The sequence below is a fragment of the Pongo pygmaeus genome, chromosome 15 (genome assembly GCF_028885625.2).
Source record: "Pongo pygmaeus isolate AG05252 chromosome 15, NHGRI_mPonPyg2-v2.0_pri, whole genome shotgun sequence".
Taxonomy (NCBI): domain Eukaryota; kingdom Metazoa; phylum Chordata; class Mammalia; order Primates; family Hominidae; genus Pongo; species Pongo pygmaeus.
Genome location: NC_072388.2, coordinates 43,721,971 through 43,742,863, shown reverse-complemented (window position 1 = coordinate 43,742,863; position 20,893 = coordinate 43,721,971). Strand labels below are relative to the sequence as shown.

The 20,893-nt window shown below is 41.1% G+C and overlaps 2 protein-coding genes across 4 annotated transcripts in view; one reads left to right on the top strand and one right to left on the bottom strand.

Annotated features, from left to right (window-relative positions):
- The window catches only part of FANCM (FA complementation group M), a 64,617-nt gene extending 63,952 nt beyond the window's left edge, over positions 1-665 (bottom strand). For all 3 annotated transcript variants that reach the window (XM_054449157.2, XM_054449160.2, XM_054449159.2), the window contains exon 1: positions 65-665. In XM_054449157.2, the coding sequence (XP_054305132.2) occupies positions 65-572 (508 nt within the window). In that variant the 5' untranslated portion in view covers positions 573-665. The remainder of the gene's footprint in view (positions 1-64) is intronic.
- FKBP3 (FKBP prolyl isomerase 3) lies at positions 455-20,629 on the top strand. Its single transcript, XM_054449170.2, has 8 exons — positions 455-826; positions 1,795-2,240; positions 5,741-5,842; positions 6,640-6,747; positions 14,901-15,036; positions 15,570-15,637; positions 18,394-18,491; positions 20,279-20,629. The coding sequence occupies exons 2-8, from the start codon at positions 2,133-2,135 to the stop codon at positions 20,331-20,333; spliced, it is 675 nt and encodes a 224-aa protein (XP_054305145.1). The 5' UTR covers positions 455-826; positions 1,795-2,132; the 3' UTR covers positions 20,334-20,629.
- The last annotated feature ends 264 nt before the right edge of the window (positions 20,630-20,893 follow it).

Genomic DNA, 20,893 nt, shown 5'->3' with positions numbered 1-20,893 from the left:
GGGAACTATTCCACATGGGTCACGAATTCCCAGCTCTTACTTCAAAATTAGTCGTCTAAGATACCTGTCATTTCGGCCATGTGGGACTGCGGGATACCCATCACCTGGTAGCAAGCCTCGATCTGCTGTGTCACCAAGGGTTTCGTTGGGGCCATGAAGACCACCTTTCCTGAAGGGAACCAGCGGTAGAAATTGTACATGACCACGGCGGCAATAAAGGTCTTTCCCAGTCCGGTAGGCAGACACACCAGCGTATTGCAAAACAGAGCAGCCCGGGAGATGTGCAGCTGGTAGTCCCGCACTGGGCAATTAGTAGGGTAAATCCACAGGGCGCCCGCGGAAGTGCAGAACCCGCCATCCTCTAGACACAACTGCCGCTCAGCCTCGTACGCCGCGACAAGCAACACATCATCGTCCGACTCCAGCTGAGCCTCCGCTGCTGCTGGCAAAGGCGCCTTGGAGCTGCCAGGGCTCTGAGGTCGCTCAGTTCCGGAGCTGCAACCCGGAGTCCCAGATGATCGGGAGATACTTGAGCCCCACGTCTGAAAAAGCGTTCTTTGTCGTCCGCTCATTAGGCCGACAACCACCGAAGGCTTCGGTCAGATATCCGTAGCAGCAGCAGCTCAACCGCTACGGTTCCGAATCCCATCGGTTTCCTTCGGACTAAACTCTGGAACGAGAAGGCGGGACTAAGGCCAGTTTATCCAGTTGAAAATGCCGCCTCTGAGTTTCCGTTGGGAATATGATTGGCTGGCTTCCCGGAAACCTTCGCAGCCCTCCCGGAGACGCATGCGCATTATTAAGGCGTTACTCTAAATAAACCCCGGTGCGGTTCCGGTGTTTTGTTTTAACAAACTCTAAATTTAAGTTCCGTTTCCAATGATTAGATGGCTGGGCGTCATTTCTAACGTGATAAATCACTTAAAATGTTATAATAGAGATTTATTGTAAAATATTATATACCCGGGGACAATGGAATACCCATCAATTTAGGAACTTAATGTTATTGAGCGTCTAACGTGCCTCATTCCTTGTACTTTTAAATCAGAATATAAGGTGAAAAGCAAAAATGTGTAGATGGAATAATTTGTCTTATATCTCTATCTGGGCTGAGAAAACAAAATGCCAAGTCTTTTTTTCACCGTGCTAGGAGTGGCAACCCATTATTTTAACATTTTCATTGTTTAAAGGGAAGTGAACGTGGTCTGGTCCAGCTATTCGTCACATTTTTTTTTTAATGCTCCTTGCAGAGCAGAGCTAACTCATAGGCAACATGCCCAGAGTCAGCCTAGATTTTTTTAAGTAAGGAGTCCTGATGTTCAACTATTAAATCTGTATTATAGATAAGAGCATTATAATGAACGTCGGTGTGCAATTATTCCACTCTAACGAAGATTTCTATCTCAAACAATTTTTGACTTCTCTCTAAACCTGACTTTGAGTAACCTCTGTAAATTTGTTTCCTCGTGTACTGAGAAAAAAATATACATCACAGAGTACGAGCATTAATAATGTCATTCTCATCAGCAAGTGGCATCCTGAGTGCGGCTTCTTTATAAATTGTTTTATTTGTTCAAGTTTCTGAACTTCGTTTTGGATAAACTTTCTCGTATTTGTATGGGGGGAAGGGGATGGGCAGTTTGTATTTAAGTTTCGGTTGTGTGATCTTTAAAAGGGAAATGGTGGGATATGGGTTTTCGGATCGACAAAGACTGAAGCACTTCAGGTGTGAATTTTTAGGCTAGAACTAGATAAAACGAGATAAGGAGCCTGAATGCTGTTTTCTTTTAACAGGTTATAGACCGGACTTTAAAGGCACAGCTGCCTTAAATGTGGGTAATGGTTGATAAATGTCGCTACCATCAGAGGTCGCTTCACAAGGGGTCTAATTCAGAATCGAAGATCTCTAGCGCTCTTCTACTCAGTCGACCGCGGTAGGTTTTTTAACCCGGACTCAACAAAGAAGCCCTCATAGCACAGCCTTGACGTCACTCAAAGACAGGCCCCAATCCCGACTGCTAGAGCAGAGGCCCGCCCCTCGACCTCCGTGAGTGGCCACGCCCCGCCCCCTAGGGCGGGGCGATGCCGAACTGCGGCGGGCTGGCTCAGTAAAGCGGAGGCAGCGGGGGAAGATGGCGGCGGCCGTTCCACAGCGGGCGTGGACCGTGGAGCAGCTGCGCAGTGAACAGCTGCCCAAGAAGGATATTATCAAGTTTCTGCAGGAACACGGTTCAGATTCGGTACCGGAGGCGTAGGGGCGGCCGGGCTGGTGCGGCTGAGGGACGCCTCACCCCCCTGGAGATGCCCATACATTCCGTATTCCTCTGTGCCCCCGCCCTCGTCTTCCCGCGGCCGGTGGCCTGGAAGGCCGGAGCGGCCCAGCGTGTGCTTTGGAGCCTCGCTGCCGCCTCTCGGGCGTTCTCTACTGGGGCAGGGGAGCAGCTTTATTTCTTGGGGCACACAGGCTGCAATTGTAGAGTTAGAACCTCATTGGGATCCTTGAGTGGGGGTGGAGGCCAGAAAAATAGGAACCCGAAGATATTGGGGGCTGGGGCGGGGAGGCCGAGGAATAGTGGTGTGGATGAGACTCCTGGGAGCGGGGCGCCGGCTACTAGGGAAATGGGAAGGGATGTGAAGATTTCTGTGGGAACGGTGTATCCAACTTGCTTTTCTCAACAGTTTACTAAATACTGAACATTAATGAGTGTGATTTTTTAAAAAATCCGTAGGTTGGGGTTTAAGTTTTGATTTAACATATCGACCCTTTAAATGACCTTTTCACCTTTATACTTTAAGGGAGCTACATGCACATTTCTCTTGTGCAGTGGTCTGTCATTGTTAAAAACAGACAAAGAAATTTATTTGGAATGCTTTATACTGTATGCTCTCCATTTGTCAGCATAGTCTCCATCTTAACCATCCGTCTATATTTTTGTCACACTTGTTTTTCCTTTGGAAAATAAGTTCATTCATGCATCTGTTAAATTGCTGAAATGGTTGTGCACGCAGCATTCTCTTACAAGCGGCAGCCTGCTTGTGTTTTCTATACAATTTTAAAAATTCTAAACTTTTCATTTAGAAAAATTGTTTCTGGGTTTTTTTGTTTGTTTGTTTGAGACGCAGTCTCTCTCTGTTGCCCAGGCTGGAGTGCAGTGGCGCGATCTTGGCTCACTGCAACCTCCGCCTCCCGGGTTCAAAAGATTCTCCTGCCTCTGCCTCCCGAGTAGCTAGGACTACAGGCGCGTGCCACCACGCCAGGTTAATTTTTTGTATTTTTAATAGAGACGGGGTTTCACCATGTTAGTCAGGATGGTCTCGATATCCTGACCTCGTGATCCGCCCGCCTCGGCCTCCCAAAGTGCTGGGATTACAGGCGTGAGCCACTGTTTCTGGGTTATTTTGAGAAGCTTATATTTTATTTTCATTTTGGGCGGGCGTCATGACGGAGATACAAGAACTCTCCAACTTCCAGTGCCTTCTTCCTTAATTATTATCCTGGCATCCGCATCTTAGATTAATTTAGCAGATATTAATACAACATCTGTAACAAGAACTATTCTCAGTGTTTGGAGGTACAAGGGTGAAAAAGAAAGAACATGCGTCGGGGATCTTACCCCATTTTAATGGAACTATTTTCTCTTAAGCCAATTCGTATTTCATCTGAAACAATAGAATAGACATCAACATTTAATAATACCTCAGTCATGTACTTCATCCATCATATTCTTATGAAACAAATCATGCCATGTAGAATCGTATGTAAAACTGGACCACGTGGAACAATTTCAACAGACTTGCATTATCAAAATGTTTTTATAACATATTAATCTTTTAAATGCATAGTCTCGGCCGGGCGTGGTGGCTCATTCCTGTAATCCTAGCACTTTCGGAGGCCAAAGCGGGCAAATCACTTGAGGCCTGGCATTCAGGACCAGCCTGGCCAACGTGGCGAAACCTCATTTCTACTAAAAATACAAAAAAAATTAGCTGGGCCTGGTGGCGGGCGCCTCTAATCCCAGCTGTTCGGAAGGCTGAGGCAGGAGAATCGTTTCAACCCAAGAGGGGGAGATTGCAGTGGGCCGAGATTGGGCCACTGCACTCCAGCCTAGGCGACAGAGCTAGACTCTGTCTCAAATAATAATAATAATCTCCAGTGATTATTAACACTTAGACCTATACTTGACAATAATTATTTTATTAATCATAAGATATCAAAGAGATGTTTATGCTTTTATGCTTTGGGTATTTTCTGGAATCTTTAACAAGAAACCACCAGCATGCTAAAGGTAACTGATTACTTACGTTTAATCAACTTTGTCTCCTTTCCCCATCAGCTGTTATTTAGAACATATCTTTGAAAGAAAAAGCAAAAGAAAAAAATAGAATAGTGATAGTGTTAGCTGTTAACTGCTAATAATGTTAACTGCTTTATCAAAAGCTTAGAAGATGCCAAAGGACAACTTTGAGAAGGTAAAAAATTAGGAATTAAGCAAGGACCGCAAGGCAGAAAAGAAGCAGAATAAAATAAGGAAACAAAGAAGTTATGGAAATCCTCACAATTACATGATTTTCAGATAAAGATATATTATGACTTGCTATTTCAGCAGTAGTATTTAAGTGTCCATCTGCCATCTTAGCAGTTTTATATTTGAGAGAAAAGGAATTCCGCTGTTACCTTGAGTTATTAAATACAGTATTAATCATAATCCCAATATTTATTAAGTTCTTACTGTGTGACAGGCTCTGTGCTAAATGCATTAAATGGATTTTTGCTTTTATCCTTATATCAACTCTTTGACGTAGACGCTGTTATTAATCTTCCACTATAGATATGGAGGCTGAGTCTTTAGACAAGCTTAGTCCCCTGTCTAGTGTCAGACAGCTAGGATTTTTTTTTTTTTTTTTTTTTTGAGACAGAGTCTTGCTCTGTCACCTAGGCTGGAGTGCAGTGGTGCGATCTCGGCTCACTGCAACCTCCACCTCCCAGGTTCAAGCAATTCTCCTGCTTCAGCCTCCCGAGCTGGGACTACAGGCATGTGCCACCATGGCCAGCTAAATTTTGTATTTTCAGTAGAGATGGGGTTTTGTCACGTTGGCCAGGCTGGTCTCAAACTCCTGACTTCAGGTGATCTGCCTGCCTCAGCCTCCCAAAATGCTGAGATTACAGGCATGAGCCACCGCGCCCGGCCCACACAGCTAGGATTTTAACCTAGATAATATGACTCCACAGCCCATATACTTAGCAATTATATATATAATGTTAAGCATAGCAATCTCAACATATGTATGTTACATGCTTGTGTAACAGTGACTCTTCCTAGTCTACTAAGAATGGGTTACAAATGCCTCAGGATAGCTATGCCCAGCCTGGCTGGAGGCTCTCAAGGGCTGCACCCAAGTATCCTCCTGCAGTGAGCAGCTGACTCAAGTCACCACAGTGTGCTTGCTGTATAAATGTTATTTTTCGTGAGTGTTGACAGGAAAAAGGTTAGGATGAACCACTGTGTTCAGTACATAACGCTACAGTTGCAGTCTTGTCACTGATTCTTGTAAATACCGAATTTTTTAAAAATCTCTTACTTTTTTTGAACAAAGTAGAGTATAAACTATAGGGTTTATTTCTTCTTCAATACTAGTACTATTGAAAACACAACTGCTAACATAAAAGGATCGTTTTCTAATTTTAGACACTTCTTACTCGGGAGAAGTTATCTTGATTACCCAGCTTTTTTCCTTATAGTTTCTTGCAGAACATAAATTATTAGGAAACATTAAAAATGTGGCCAAGACAGCTAACAAGGACCACTTGGTTACAGCCTATAACCATCTTTTTGAAACTAAGGTGAGTATTGTTAGATTCTGTTAGCAGAACATCACTTTTGAAATTTTATTTCCAAAAAAGATGTTTAAAATGCATTTATTTGTTGAATGTGTTGGAGCTTTTCCACCTGTAATTTTTCTGAACTATTATCATAAGTGGACTAGCTGTCAAATCTAGCAAGGCTAATCTGCAGTATGGCAGAATGTTTCAGTATTTTCAAAGGGTCTGGATTTTGTAGCTTAAATTGAGACAACAAATTCTTAAGTCCACTGAAGTTATAAGTTCATTAGGTCAGTGGTATTACCATATTACTTTAGCATATGGTGTATATTAAATGTATTTTGTTGTTGTTTTATTATATATGTTAAATGTTATATTGAAAATAAGTTTCCATTTCACTAATGAATTTAAAGTCTGGTTTAGATTTAGGCTGAGCTTTACAAGAATACATTTTAAGACATTCTCCCATATTTGTTTACTATGAAATGAATATCTTCCACAGGAAAGAAATCTTTATTTAGGAGTTATTTGAATAGTGTTTATATCTCTGGGTATGAGTTGGCCTTTCTAAGGTCATGGTTCTCATTTCAGAATTTATATTGTAAGCTGGTTTGAGGGTAATAATTTATTGTTTAAAAATAAATTATGAACAAAATTCTTTCTTTGCTCTTCGTTTCCTTAGACTATTTATTCACAATTGTGTTATACAACCTATATTTATTATGCAGATGTTCATTTAATTGACAGTCTGAAAATCTTGAAGTTGCTCCTTGGTTTTAGCCTGTCCTGGGTATGATGTTACAACATTTTCCTTACAGCGTTTTAAGGGTACTGAAAGTATAAGTAAAGTGTCTGAGCAAGTAAAAAATGTGAAGCTTAATGAAGATAAACCCAAAGAAACCAAGTCTGAAGAGACCCTGGATGAGGTCTGTATATAATTATTTTTTTATTTTATCATGTGGATTCTAGAAATTGTATTTATTTCTTTATTATTTGCACTAACTTCTCATGGTGAAGGGTGGTTGAATACGACTACTTTCAATGAGCCAAACACTTAATGGAGCGTGCCATTTCCCTTAGGTGTACTGGGACCGAAATAATCCTAAGAACTAGTGCTTTACAGTTATTAGCCTATTCTGTGAAACACTTCTGATATTGTATTTAATATTGCCTCCACATCTGTCCAGACCTTCTGAGCTTTCAAAGCTATTTTAAGGCCTTGATTCTATAGCCAAGTTGGACTAAGTGAAATACATTTTCTTTTGATTATTTTTAGCTTTTTCTAATGTACATGGTGTCCCTGGCAATAGAAATAATCCAGGCTTGGCTGCAGGATGTGGGTTCATCTGTCTCAGTTTTCCCAACTTAGGTTTTATATTTTGGTACAAAGGTTTGAAGAACCAGATTAATTCATTCCTGCAAATTGACAGCCTTAGTAGAGCTAAGATCAGCTACTAAGAACTGACTTAGCAGAGCTGAATTGATTATAATCTTGTCATTTCTGATAATAACTTACTATCTAAGCTCACTCATTGCCAGCAGTGTTAGTATCAGTGATAATAATCTATATTTAGTTCTTGTAAAGAGGTGAGGCTATTGATGACAGTGTAGCTTTTGGGTATTTGTGGAAAGTGTAAGTTCAGTTATACAATTACAGATGTTTATTTGATTAAAGCCAGTTAATTTTGCATGATCTTTTCCTATTGGCTAAAAAGCACAAATTAATGTTCATAGGTATATGTGCACACAAAGCAATTTTAAAGTTTATCACAATTAATATTTGATAAATGTTATATCTGTTGAGTAGCTACTAAGGTAAATGGAGCAATTATTATTGAAGGGTTTCAGAAGCAACTGGCAACATAGTTTACCCTCCAGGAAATTAGAATGAGGATGGTTTTAGGAGACAGATAATATTTCATTAAGGAGTTAAGAAAAGAAGTTACAAATAAATTAAAAGGTAAGTTGATAAGAGCTAGAGACAATCTAGAGAGAGCTTATGAGGGTCCTAAACTCTATCATTTTATTTAAAACCTCTTCGTTTAACTGGCCAGCTTGAGCCCAATTATGTACTGTGACTGTTTTCCTAGCGTCCTACATTCAAAAGCCTCTTGTCCATTTCCTTGCTAACCCTCGTTGTCTACTCTCTGTCTTCATGCTTTGGGACTGGAGAGCAGGCATTATAAACACAAAACCTTTTATTGAGCCTGGTATAAATTCATGCTTAATATTAGCCAAGCATGTTTTCTAGTTTCATTGCTACTCAACAACATTTATACTATCCTTTGCCCAATTCTCCATCACGTTGCTCATTGCTCACATAAAGTATTTGACATTTTCTCACAAATTCTCAGTCCCTTCTTACTCCTTTCTCTTTTTTTGTTTTTGTTTTTGTCTTTGAGACAAAGTCTCACTCTGTCGCCCAGGCTGGAGTGCAGTGGTGCCATCTCGGTTCACAGCAACCTCCACCTCCTGGGTTCAAGTGATTCTCCTGCCTCAGCCTCCCCAGTAGCTGGGACACCAGGCAGGCGCCACCACGCCCAGCTGATTTTTGTATTTTTAATAGAGATGAGGTTTCTCCATGTTGGCTGGGCTGGTCTTGAACTCCTGACCTCAAGTTATCTGCCCACCTAGACCTTCCAAAGTGTTGGGATTACAGGCGTGAGCCAGTGCCCCTGGCCTCCCTTCTCATTATATGCTCCTGTGTTCTGTATTGCCAAAATGTGAATGTCTAGCCATTGCCATTCCCTTCTTCTAAGCTTAAAATTTCTCTGAATCTTTGCGTCCCTTTATCTTTCTCATGTCTCCTTCGGGACTAACGCTCTCAAACATCTTCCTCTTATTTTAAACGTTCATTCCTTTTCCATTTTCAAGCATTCGAAGCAAGGCCTCATACCCGGAATGTTAAAAACGTTGTTCATTTCTTGCCTCCCTTCTCTTTCTTTATCCAGTCAGCAACAAAATGGGTATTCTAATAAGATTTCTAAAACAATATTTTGCAAACCACACCGTGCTGAAAAATCTTCAGTAATTGAGTGTTGTCTAGAATTGCCCTGTTCAGTATGGTAGTTACTAACAATATGTGGCTACAGAGTGCTTTAGCTACTTTGAACTGAAATGTGCTTTAAGAGTAAAATATATACTCAGTTTCAAAGGTGTAATTTAGACGTTTCTTTTTTTAAAAAGAATGTAAAATATCTCAGTATTTTTTATATTGATTACTTATTGAAATGATGGTATTTGGGATGTTTTAGTTTAAGAAAATTTTTCATTTAAAAATTTTTTATTTTATTTTTTTAAGACAGGGTCGGTTGGGAGGCCGGGCATGGTGGCTCATGCCTGTAATCCCAGCACTTTGGGAGGCCGAGGCAGGCGGATCACCTGAGGTTGGGAGTTCGAGACCAGTCTGGCCAACATGGTTAAACCCTGTCTCTACTAAAAATACAAAAAATTAGCCAGATGTGGTGGTACACACCTGTAATCCCAGCTACTCGGGAGGCTGAGGTGGGAGAATCGCCTGAACCCTGGAGGCGGAGGTTGCAGTGAGCCGAGATTGTGCCATTGTACTCCAGCCTGGGCAACAAGAGTGAAACTGTCTCAAAAAAAAAAAAAGACAGGGTCAGTCAGGTACAGTGGCTGGTGCCTGTAATCCCAGTACTTTGGGAGGCCAAGAGGGGCAGATCACTTGAGGTCAGGAGTTTGAGACCAACATGGTGAAACCCCGTCTCTACTAAAAATACAAAAATTAGATGGGCATGGTGGCGTGCACCTGTAATTCCAGCCACTTGGGAGACTGAGGCAGGAGAATCACTTGAACCCAGGAGGCAGAGGTTGCAGTGAGCCGAGATTGTGCCACTGCACTCCAGCCTGAGCAATAGAGGGAGACTCAGTCTCAAAAAAAAAAGACAGGGTCATGCTGTGTTGCCCAGGCTGGACTCAAACTCTTGGGCTCCAGTGATCCTCCTGCCTCAGAATACTCAGAATAACTGGGACTACAGGCATACCACTGCCTGGCATAGACATACTTCATCTCTTTATTTTTACATTTTTAAGTACAGCTATTAGACAACTTAAAATTACATTCGTGACTCCCATTTTTATTGGTCATCACTGGTCTTCAATATATATCCAAATTTCTTATTCTTGGCATTCAAAACTTTCCAAAATGTGGCCGCTGCTAAGCTCCATATTCCATGTTTCTATAGACGTATTCTTTTTTTTTTTTTTTTTGAGACGGAGTCTCACTCTGTTGCCTAGGCTGGAATGCAGTGGTGTGATCTCGGCTCACTGCAACCTCCGCCTCCCGGGTTCAAGCAGTTCTGCCTTAGCCTCCTGAGTAGCTGGGATTACAGGTGCACGCCACGACGCCTGGTTAATTTTTGTATTTTTAGTAGAGACGGGGTTTCACCATGTTGGTCAGGCTATTCTCGAACTCCTGTTCTCGTGATCCACCCACCTCAGCCTCCCAAAGTGCTGGGATTACAGGCGTGAGCCACTGTGCCCGGCCTGTATAGACATGTTCTTGGCCAGGTGCAGTGGCTCACGCCTATTATCCCAGCACTTTGGGAGGCCAAGGAAGGTGGATCCCTTGAGCCCAGGAGTTCAAGACCAGCCTGGGCAACATGGCGAAACCTGTCTCTACCAAAAAAGTAGCCAGGCATGGTGGTGTGTGCCTGTAGTCCCAACTACTCAGGAGGCTGAGCAGGGAGGATCCTTTGAGCCTGGGAGCCAGAGATTGTAGTGAGACAAGATTGTGCTACTGCACTGCCTAGGTAGCAGAGTAAGACCTTGTCTCAAAAAAAAAAAAAATTTCTTTCTTTGACCACAAATGTCTGCTCATTGTCTACTAAATCATGCCCTTTCCTACCTCCATATTTTATTTCTTCCTTAGAGTGTCCTTTTACTATCCCTATTTGTCACTTCTGTGTTCCCTTTAAGACCCAGCTCCTGGGCTCATTGCTTCCTCTGGAATTTTTACCATGTGAGACTTTGCTATATACATACACAACTGCATATATTCCTAAGCACATTTGTATTATTTATTTCTACCTTTATTTTAATATTTTAATATAAAGACTTGTCTAATAGCTCTTATGGGACTTTAAATCAGTCATTGTCAATATATTTATTGTCTATTATATATTAAATAGCGTTGAGGAAAATTTTCATGGTATGAATGAATATTGTACAGGAAAGAAAATATAAGTTACGACAGAAACTTACACTTAGCAATTAGAAGTCAGTATAAAAGTACTCAAATGAAAAATTTGATAACTTCATCTTTGATAACTGCTTCATATGTAGTCATTACCAACTTCTGGTGATTCTGCCTCCAAAATATATCCCAAAGCCATTCATGTTTTGTCATCCTCACTGTTAGCACCCTGGTCCAAACCTAAACTACTATAATAACTTTTTTCCTAACAAGTCTCTCCACTTCTACTTTTGCTTCCCAAGTCATTCTTTATATTTCAGTCACAGTGATCTATTTAAAACACAAATCTGGCTGGGTGCTCACGCCTGTAATCCCAACACTTTGGGAGGCTGAAGCAGGCAGATCACCTGAGGTCAGGAATTCAAGGCCAGCCTGGCCAACATGTGAAACCCCATCTGTACTAAAAATACAAAAATTAGCCGAGTGTGGTGGCTCATGCCTGTAGTCCCAGCTGCTCGGGAGGCTGAGGCAGGAGAATTGCTTGAACTCGGGAAACAGAGGTTGCAGTGAGCCTAGATCACTCCACTGCACTCCAGCCTGGGCAACAGAGTGAGACTCGGTCTCAGAAATAAATAAATAAAATAAACACAGATCTGATTCTGTAACTTCTCTGTTTAAAACTCTAAATTGGCTAATGTCCTAAAGATAAAAACCCAGATTCTAACATGTCCTACGTATTTTTCTAGCCTTATTTCATGCCATTCTCCTTTTCATTGCTCCCTTACAGACAGTAATATTTTTATACTTTTGAAATATTATTAAGCAGGCACAGTGGCTCCCGCCTGTAATCCAGCACTTTGGGAGGCTGAGGCAGGTGGATTGCTTGAGCCTATAAGTGAGCCGTGATCACGCCAGTGTAAAATATCTCAGTATTTTACAGTGGTATGATCACTCCAGCCTCAGCAACACTGAAACCCTGTCTCTTAAAAAAGGAAAAATATATATAGAGAGAAATATATATTTTTTTTTAAGACAGAGTTTTACTCTTGTCACCCAGGCTGGAATTCAGTGGCACAATTTTGGCTCACTGCAACCTCTGCCTCCTGGATTCAAGCGATTCTCCTGCTTCAGCCCCCTAAATAGCTGGGATTTCAGGCGCCTGCCACCATGTCCAGCGAATTTTTCTATTTTTAGTAGAGACAAGGGTTTTGCCATGTTGGCCAGGTTGGTCTCCAACTCCTGACCTCAGGTGATCAACTCTTCTGGGCCTCCCAAAGTGCTGGGTTTACAGGTGTGAGTCACTGCACCCGGCTAATTGAAAGATTTCTATGCTGTGTGCACCTGCTCTACTGAGGTCATAGAAGAGACAAGAGTTCAAAGGCTGATAGAATTCTGGAACTTCAGGGAGGGATAGATTAAGATCCTGCGTGGTTTAGGCCTTTGGACACAAAACTATAAGCAGTAATTGTTAATATCTCTCTAGCAGTTGAGTAGAGGACTGACTCAAGGTGTCAGAGATAAACACAATTGGACATTAAAGTGGTGGAAACAGATTTTATTCAGCCTACTGACAGTAGAGGAAAGAGCTAAACTCCAGTCTGATTTGTGGAGAGGTAACTGGGCCTTTTAAAAGAATGAGAGGGCTGGGCCTGGTGGCTCACACTTGTAATCCCAGCACTTTGGGAGGCCGAGGCGGGCAGATCACGAGGTCAGGAGATGGAGACCATCCTGGCTAACACGGTGAAACCCCGTCTCTACTAAAAATACAAACAAAAATTAGCCGGGCGTGGTGGTGGGCGCCTGTACTCCCAGCTACTCTGGGAGGCTGAGGCGGCAGAATGGCGTGAACCCGGGAGGCAGAGCTTGCAGTGAGCCGAGATCATGCCACTGCACTCCAGCCTAGGCGACACAGTGAGACTCCGTCTGAAAAAAAAAAAAAAAAAAGAATGAGGGAGTAGGAAGGGATTTAAGCAGAGTTAGGGAAGTGAAAAATTACAAAAAGTAGGGAGTGGGGGTTGGTCCACATGAAACCCATCTAAGTTTGCGAACTGGCGCTTATCAAAATTAGGCTCCCACAGAGACAGAGACAGGGGTCCTATCTTCATCTTGAGGCATTGGCTGGAACAAACAGTAAATTTTTTTTGGCAGCCTTAAGTTTTCTTAGGAGGGATCAGGTCCTCCTAGGAATAAGGCCTTGAGCTATTTGAAACTTGTGTTTGTTCAGATCTTTGTAGTCCAAGGTTGAAGGCTTGTGAAGAAGAGGGCTCAGAGGACCCTAGCTAGGGTTTGGTCAGGGAGAGAATGTTTTGTCCAAGAGGTAGACTGTTTGCAAGGACATCAGACTATTTTTTTTTTTTTTTTTTTTAGATGGAGCCTTGCTGTCGCCCAGTGGTGCCATCTTGGCTCACTGCAACCTCCGCCTCCTGGATTCAAGTGATTCTCCTGACTCTGCCTCCTGAGTAGCTGGGATTACAGGCACACGCCACCACACCCACCTAATTTTTGTATTTTTAATAGAGATGGGGTTTTACCATGTTGGCCAGGCTGATCTCAAACTCCTGACCTCAAGTGACTCACCCACCTTGGCCTCCCAAAGTGCTGAGATTACAGGTGTGAGCCACCGCACCCAGCACAGATATTTTTACTTACAAGTTTTGGAAAAGGATAAAACCTTCAGCTAGGGAAATGAAAGTGAATAAAAATTTGCATAACTTGACCAATTAGAAATAGATCAGGAATAGGCCAGGTGCGGTGGCTCACACTTGCAACCCCAACATTTTGGGAGGCCGAGGCGGACAGATCACGAGGTCTGGAGTTCGAGACCATCCTGGCCAACATGGTGAAACCCTGTCTCTACTAAAAATACAAAAAATGAGCTGGGCGTGGTGGCAGGCGCCTGTAGTCCCAGCTACTCGGGAGACTGAGGCAGGAGAATCACTTGAACCCAGGAGGCAGAGGTTGTTGCAGTGAGCCGAGATCACGGCACTGCACTCCAGCCTGGCGACAGAGTGAGACTCCATCTCAAAAAAAAAAAAAGAAATAGGTCAGGAATAAAGAAAACACTTTCTCCTGCTTTTCAAACTCAGGAACTAATAGATTTGAATTATTGGATATCCAAGCACACCTTTGTTATTTATTTTATGAAATTTAGAAACCAAATACAGATTTGGATAATGCACATCCCTCTGAATTTGGTCTGAATTCAGAAACCAAATAGATTTAGGTAAGGAGGATACTTTTAAATTTGGTACACTTTTTTTTTTTTTAATTAACTCCCTAAGATTCTTGACAGTTCCTCTGTCTGCTTTCCTCTCATATATGAATTGCTATTGATTAGATTAATATGTAACCTTTTTTGTGGAAGACCCTGATAATCCTCCTTTGTTCTAGGAAATATGCCTGTTATAGCAATTTCTTTAGGTAATTTCATCCATTGTGTGAATTTATTTTCCAAATCAGGGACAGAGGCAATATCACTGTATTCGTTCTAATTGGATATTATAAAAACACGTAGTAATGTCAATTATTGCTGCTAAAACAGTTCAAATCTTTGTCGGGGGGAAGTCACCATCCCTTATTTTAATGCCTTATGATTTCATAGGAATTAAATAGTAATTTTTTTTTAACTTTAGGAAATAACTGAAATCATATTATGGTTTGGTGAATAATTGACAGAGTCTTATTAGAAGAATTTAGGCTTCCAAAGAAGCTGGAAGTTATTTGAAATTAAATTATAGATATGTAAGTTACTAATAGTCACATCACAGCCTTGAAATTAGATACTGAGGGTTTTGTTTGTTTGTTTATTTATTACCAAATCCATCAAACTCTTTAAACTGACTTTGGTCATTGTTGGCTATTGTTTGTCATTCTTTTAAAGGACACAAATTAATAACTCTGTGTGTGTGTGTTTTTTTTTTTTAGGGTCCACCAAAATATACTAAATCTGTTTTGAAAAAGGGAGATAAAACCAACTTTCCCAAAAAGGGAGATGTTGTTCACTGCTGGTATACAGGAACACTACAAGATGGGACTGTTTTTGATACTAATATTCAAACAAGTAAGTCTAAATGGAATCTTATGTTTTTGGTTTAAAGAGATTCGAAATACTTGGGTGGCAGACAGATGGGTAGTTAGCAGTACCCTTTTCCTGACTGTCACCTACTTTCATCCAGACATACTTTCCCCCGAGATCTACTTGGAAGAGGTCTTCAGTTCACTGATTATTGGCTAGCCAAAGACCTCTTGTTCTTTGGAAAGCAAAAGATAAGGAATCTCAGTCTAAACCTGGTTAATGTCCCAAAGTAAGGCGTTAGTATTTGAATAGAAAAGGCAGGATAGTATGCTGTTTTGTGATATAAGTATAGGTCCTACCCCTCTACCCTTTGTTAAGAATGTAATTATTTTTACAGCCAGAATTTTATTGATGGATGGATGATCTTAGTAATTTTTTCCTTCTTTTAAAATACATAGTATTGTAATTCTGAAATCAAACCACTATATTTTTCCGTTGGAATTTAATAATTTCCAATGGAAATTTCTTAATAATAAATTAGAGTATATCATTAATGATAAGGAAAATCTGTTTTACAGGTGCAAAGAAGAAGAAAAATGCCAAGCCTTTAAGTTTTAAGGTTGGAGTAGGCAAAGTTATCAGAGGAGTAAGTAAAGAATGCCGATGAATCAGTAGATATTCTGGCATATGCTGCTTCTGGTATGGTGCTATGAAGAATTAGGTTTGGGGATATAATACAAAGAAAACAGACTTTGGAGTCTGACAGATTGGGTATAATCATTGTTAGCTGATCTTGCACAAGTTGTCTGGGTCTCAGTTTCGCTATGTATAAAATGAGGACAGTACTGCCTACCTCAAGGTTTTTAGAAGATTAAATGAGCATAACTTGAAGTACCTAATACAGAAGGGGCTTAAATATTAGTCCCTTCCATGTGTACCCATTTTATTATTTTTCTTCATAAAGTAAGTCTTTGTCAGAATGTTTGGCCCTCTAAATTTGTTTTTAAGGTTCCTGTAAAATGTCTTATAACTGTTGTACCATTTACATATAATTTGCAAAGGTAAAATATCTGTTCCACTGAAGTACTCATAGAAGCAGAGTTTGTTTCTGTAGCCTTTTCACCTCATACAACATAGGCTGCAATACCAGAAAGTCGTTCAAACATGAGCATGCTTTAACCTACACTTAAATGTGACAGATAACAGAAAGAAACTTTGAGAAAAGAGGAAGTTAGGCTTGACCCATACTGACCATTATACTGTACAAAAGAAGATAAAAGAGCAGGGCAGACTGTCACCTTCTATGAATCAGGTTTTCATGCTAAGGCCTGCCCATTGTGCCCATTGTTTGTTTTAAATTGTTATTCTCAGAACATCAGACATCAATAACTGAAATGCCTATTTAAATGCAGTTATAGGAACCTTCAATATATTACTCTCTGTACTATCGGTAGGTCCTAAGATATGGTTCAGACAATCATATACAGAATATAAAACATCTTGAAACTAAAGGTTTAGTTGAGCATAACATAATTGTTACCTGCCCTGGCCGGGCGTGGTGGCTCATGCCTGTAATTGCAGCAATTTGGGAGGCTGAGGTGGGTGGATCACGAGGTCAGGAGATCGAGACCATCCTGGCTAACACTGTGAAACCCTGTCTCTACTAAAAATACAAAAAATTATCTGGGCATGGTGGCACTTGCCTGTAGTCCCAGCTACTTGGGAGGCTGAGGCAGGAGAATTGCTTGAACCAGGGAGGTGGAGGTTGTAGTGAGCTGAGATCACGCCACTGCACTCCAGCCTGGGCAACAGAGCGAGACGCCATCTCAAAAAAAAAAATTGTTACCTGCCCATATCAAGTTGATAGCAAATATATTATCAAATTGGGCCATTCTTCTATTTCTGTAACTTATTTGCATACTGGTAAATTTCTTCTAGTCCACCGTATTCTTTTTTTTTGAGACGGAGTTTTGCTCTTGTTGTCCAGGCTGGAGTACAATGGTGCAATCTCGGCTTACTGCAACCTGTGTCTCCTGAGTTCAAGCAATTCTCCTGCCTCAGCCTCTCGAATAGCTGGGATTCCAGGCATGCGCCACCACACCTAATTTTGTATTCCTAGTAGAGACGGGGTTTCAGCATGTTGGTCAGGCTGGTCTTGAGTGCTGACCTCAAGTGATCACCTGCTTCAGCCTCCCAAAGTGCTGGGATTACAGGCGCGAGCCACCTTGCCCGGCTAGTCTACCATATTCTTATTTTCCAAATGTGACCACCCTAACTTTGTCCCTTGAGCTTTATATGATTGTTGCATTTCAATACAGAGTATAATGTTAGGAATATTATCCCTGTGGTGATGTGGATTTAACTGTTTGTGGCAACTAGCTTTAAGATCCAAATTTGGAAAATACGGAGAGGCCAACCCAGAAGCCTTTTATTGTTTCTTTGAAAAGTTAGTTTTACCTTTTGCAAAAGATCTTAGTGCCGTAACATTTTAAAAATTGTATTTCCAAAATTAGCTGGGCATGCCTGTAATCCCAGCTACTAGGGAGGCTGAGGCAGGAGAATCGGTTAAACCCGGGAGGCAGAGGCTGCAGTGAGGCAAGATCATGCTATTGCACTCCAACCTGGGCAACAAGAGCAAAACTCCATCTCGAAAGAAAAAAAGAAAAAAATATATATTTTACGTGCCAACATGACTCCACTATTACAATTTGGTAATCTTAAAACAATTTTACAGTGAGTACTTGCCAGTATATGCCAATAAAAATAAACTCAAGTTTGTCCCGTGATGTAAAAGTGTTGCAGGTTTTTTTATGATGGTGCTAATAACAAACTGGTTTTCATAATGTATGGCATGTTACAGTTTACAAAAAGTTTTTTTTTTTGTTTTTTGTTTGTTTGTTTGTTTGAGACGGAGTCTCACTCTGTTGCCCAGACTGGAGTGCAGTGGCTCAATCCTGGCTCACTGCAACCTCCTGGGTTCAAGTGATTCCCCTGCCTCAGCCTCCCGAGTAGCTGGGATTACAGGCACCCACCACCGCACCCAGCTAATTTGTTTATTTTGAGTAGAGATGGGGTTTCACTATGTTAGCTAGGCTGGCCTCAAACTCCTGACCTCAAGTGATCTGCCCACCTCGGCCTCCCAAAGTGCTGGGATTATAGGTATGAGCCCCAAAAGGTTCTTTTCACATTAAAAAAGCCCTGCTTAAAATACCCTTTTTTTTTCTATTGAAGAAATGGAAGACAGATTTAGGGACTCACGGAAGTACATTACCTTAGAATATAGTGAAATCTATCGTAATAGATTCTATGTTTGTTTTAACATACAATCTTGTCTTGACTGTCCTGGTATTACATGTGCTTTTTGCAAAATACCATTAGTTTTTATTTTGTTCTTGCCTTTAGTGGGATGAAGCTCTCTTGACTATGAGTAAAGGAGAAAAGGCTCGACTGGAGATTGAACCAGAATGGGCTTATGGAAAGAAAGGACAGCCTGATGCCAAGTATCCTTTTTTCCCCTTTATAATTAAAGTAAAACAAAACAAAACAAAACAAAAAAAACCTCTAGATCACCTGAAGATGTGAAAGATGCTGCCTAGGCAAACTTCTGGATCAAGAATCCTGTCCAGACTGGTCTTCCTCATCTTTAGATGCTTATGTGTCAGTACCTCCAATAGACAATAGTATTTTCTATTGGTATAAAGTTCAAACCTCAGCTAGAATTTTTGTTTTCTTATTCGAATTCTTAACTTTCAAGACCTTAACTGTGAAGTTTAAGCTTAAACAGCAATTCTTAATGTTTTTAAGAGTTTAAGAAAAGTTACCATGCCCAGTACAAACTGTAGCAAACTATGATGCAAATATGGCTCATGGTAATTTTATGGTACAGTATAATTTCAGGCAATTAAATTCAAAGCTTAGAAATGGAATAGATGTGGGAGATTACCAGTTGTGAACTGAAGGAGACAACAGAATCAACAGTGTTAGTGTAAGCATTTATTATTACTACTAATGACAGTACTCACTGGTAAGTCCAGTTTGTGAACATTTAAAAAAAAAATAAAGAATGACTCCAGACCATTAAGACCAGACCAATCCAATAGGTAAGAGGGAAGGTAAGTTTATGGCTTTTGTTGGTTCCATTCCTCTTGGACCCATCAGATTAAGTTTGAAAAAACAAGTCCTTGTCCTTTGGGAGGCAGCTTTCTGTAGTCTTAGCAGATAAACATATTTGGGAATATAATAGCTCTCTTAGCTTCTCAAAATCAAATGAACAGGCTGGGCGCCATGGCTAATGCCTGTAATCCCAGCACTTTGGGAGGCCAAGGAGGGCAGATCACCTGAGGTCAGGAGTTCAAGACCAGCCTGGCCAACATGGTGAAACCCCACCTCTACTAAAAATACACAAATTAGCCAGGCGTGGTGGTGCAGGCCTGTAATCCCAGCTACCCTGGAGGCTGAGGCAGGAGAATCACTTGAACCTGGGAAGCGGATGTTGCAGTGAGCCGTGATCATGCCACTGCACTCCAGCCTGGGGGAAAGAGTGAGGCTCTGTCTCGGTGCGGGGGGGGAAAAAAAATCAAATGGTCAGCTGCAGCTCCCTCTCCCATGTGAAGAAGCATCTCAAGACTAATCTGATGCACATATAAATTATATAACTCTTAAGTTAGCATATTTTTTGTTTTTGTGTTTTGGTTTTTTTTTTTGAGACAGGGTCTTGCTCTGTCACCCAGGCTGGAGTGTAGCAGCGTGATCTCAGCTTGCTGCAACCTCTGCCTCCCGGGCTCAAGCAATTCTCCTGCCTCACCCTCCCTAGTAGCTGGAACTACAGGTGCGCACCACTACACCTGGCTAATTTTTGTATTTTTAGTAGAGACAGGGTTTCACTGTGTTGGACAGACTGGTCACAAACTCCTGACCTCAGGTGATCCACCTGCCTCAGCCTCCTAAAGTGCTGGGATTACAGGTGTGAGCTACCGTACCTGGCCTTGAACTTAGCATCTTAAAATGCACAGTAAATATTATGTACTACCTCATAAAAACTTTAATACTGTGTGTATATATATATTTTTCCCCCAGCTAGAATGACATTACTTTTGTTTTGGAGTACTTAATAGTCTTCATTAAGTGGTGGCTAATTTAGGAAAACTTGTAAAGCATCTAGGCAAGGAGGATCCTAGTCCAAGCTCAATTTATGTAGTGAGCCTATCTAGTCAGCCTATCCTACACTAAGGTTATGGGGGTCGGGGAGAGGCACTTCTTATCAAATGTACCTTGACTTCTTCAACAGAATTCCACCAAACGCAAAACTCATTTTTGAAGTGGAATTAGTGGATATTGATTGAAATAGCAGTGCTTCAGCTCTAAGGATATTAGCAACAATGATAAAACTTGGCCTTGAAGAAACTTACATAACTAGTTAGAACTTGTTACTATTGTAAAGGAAGAGTCAACTGGAAAATTCAAGGAGTTAATAAAATTTGTTTACTTGGTCCCAGCTTTTGAGAGATGTAATCCCTTATGAATCCCTGGTCTAAAATACTTTCCTACAGCTGTGTAAAATACTGGTCAAGGAGAACTTTTTCCTTTTACCTCATGTTGTAAACTACGTGGCTCAATAAAAATTGATCCACTGTCTTGATCTGACTGTGATTTGTTTGGTGTTAATATATTATTGTTCTGATTAGGGAATTGGAACTAAGGACCTCATCAAACCAGGGAGTAACTCCCGGTAAAATTATCTGGACAGATTGCCTGTATAATGAGAAGGCAAAAGCATAAGGCTTGAGGGGAAACAAAATGCTAAAAGGGAAAAAATCTTGGCAGGAAGATCAAGACCTGAATTTAGAAAAAGTGTACTTCAAAACCAATGATCCACTAATACAGGTGAACATAAGGTTAATAT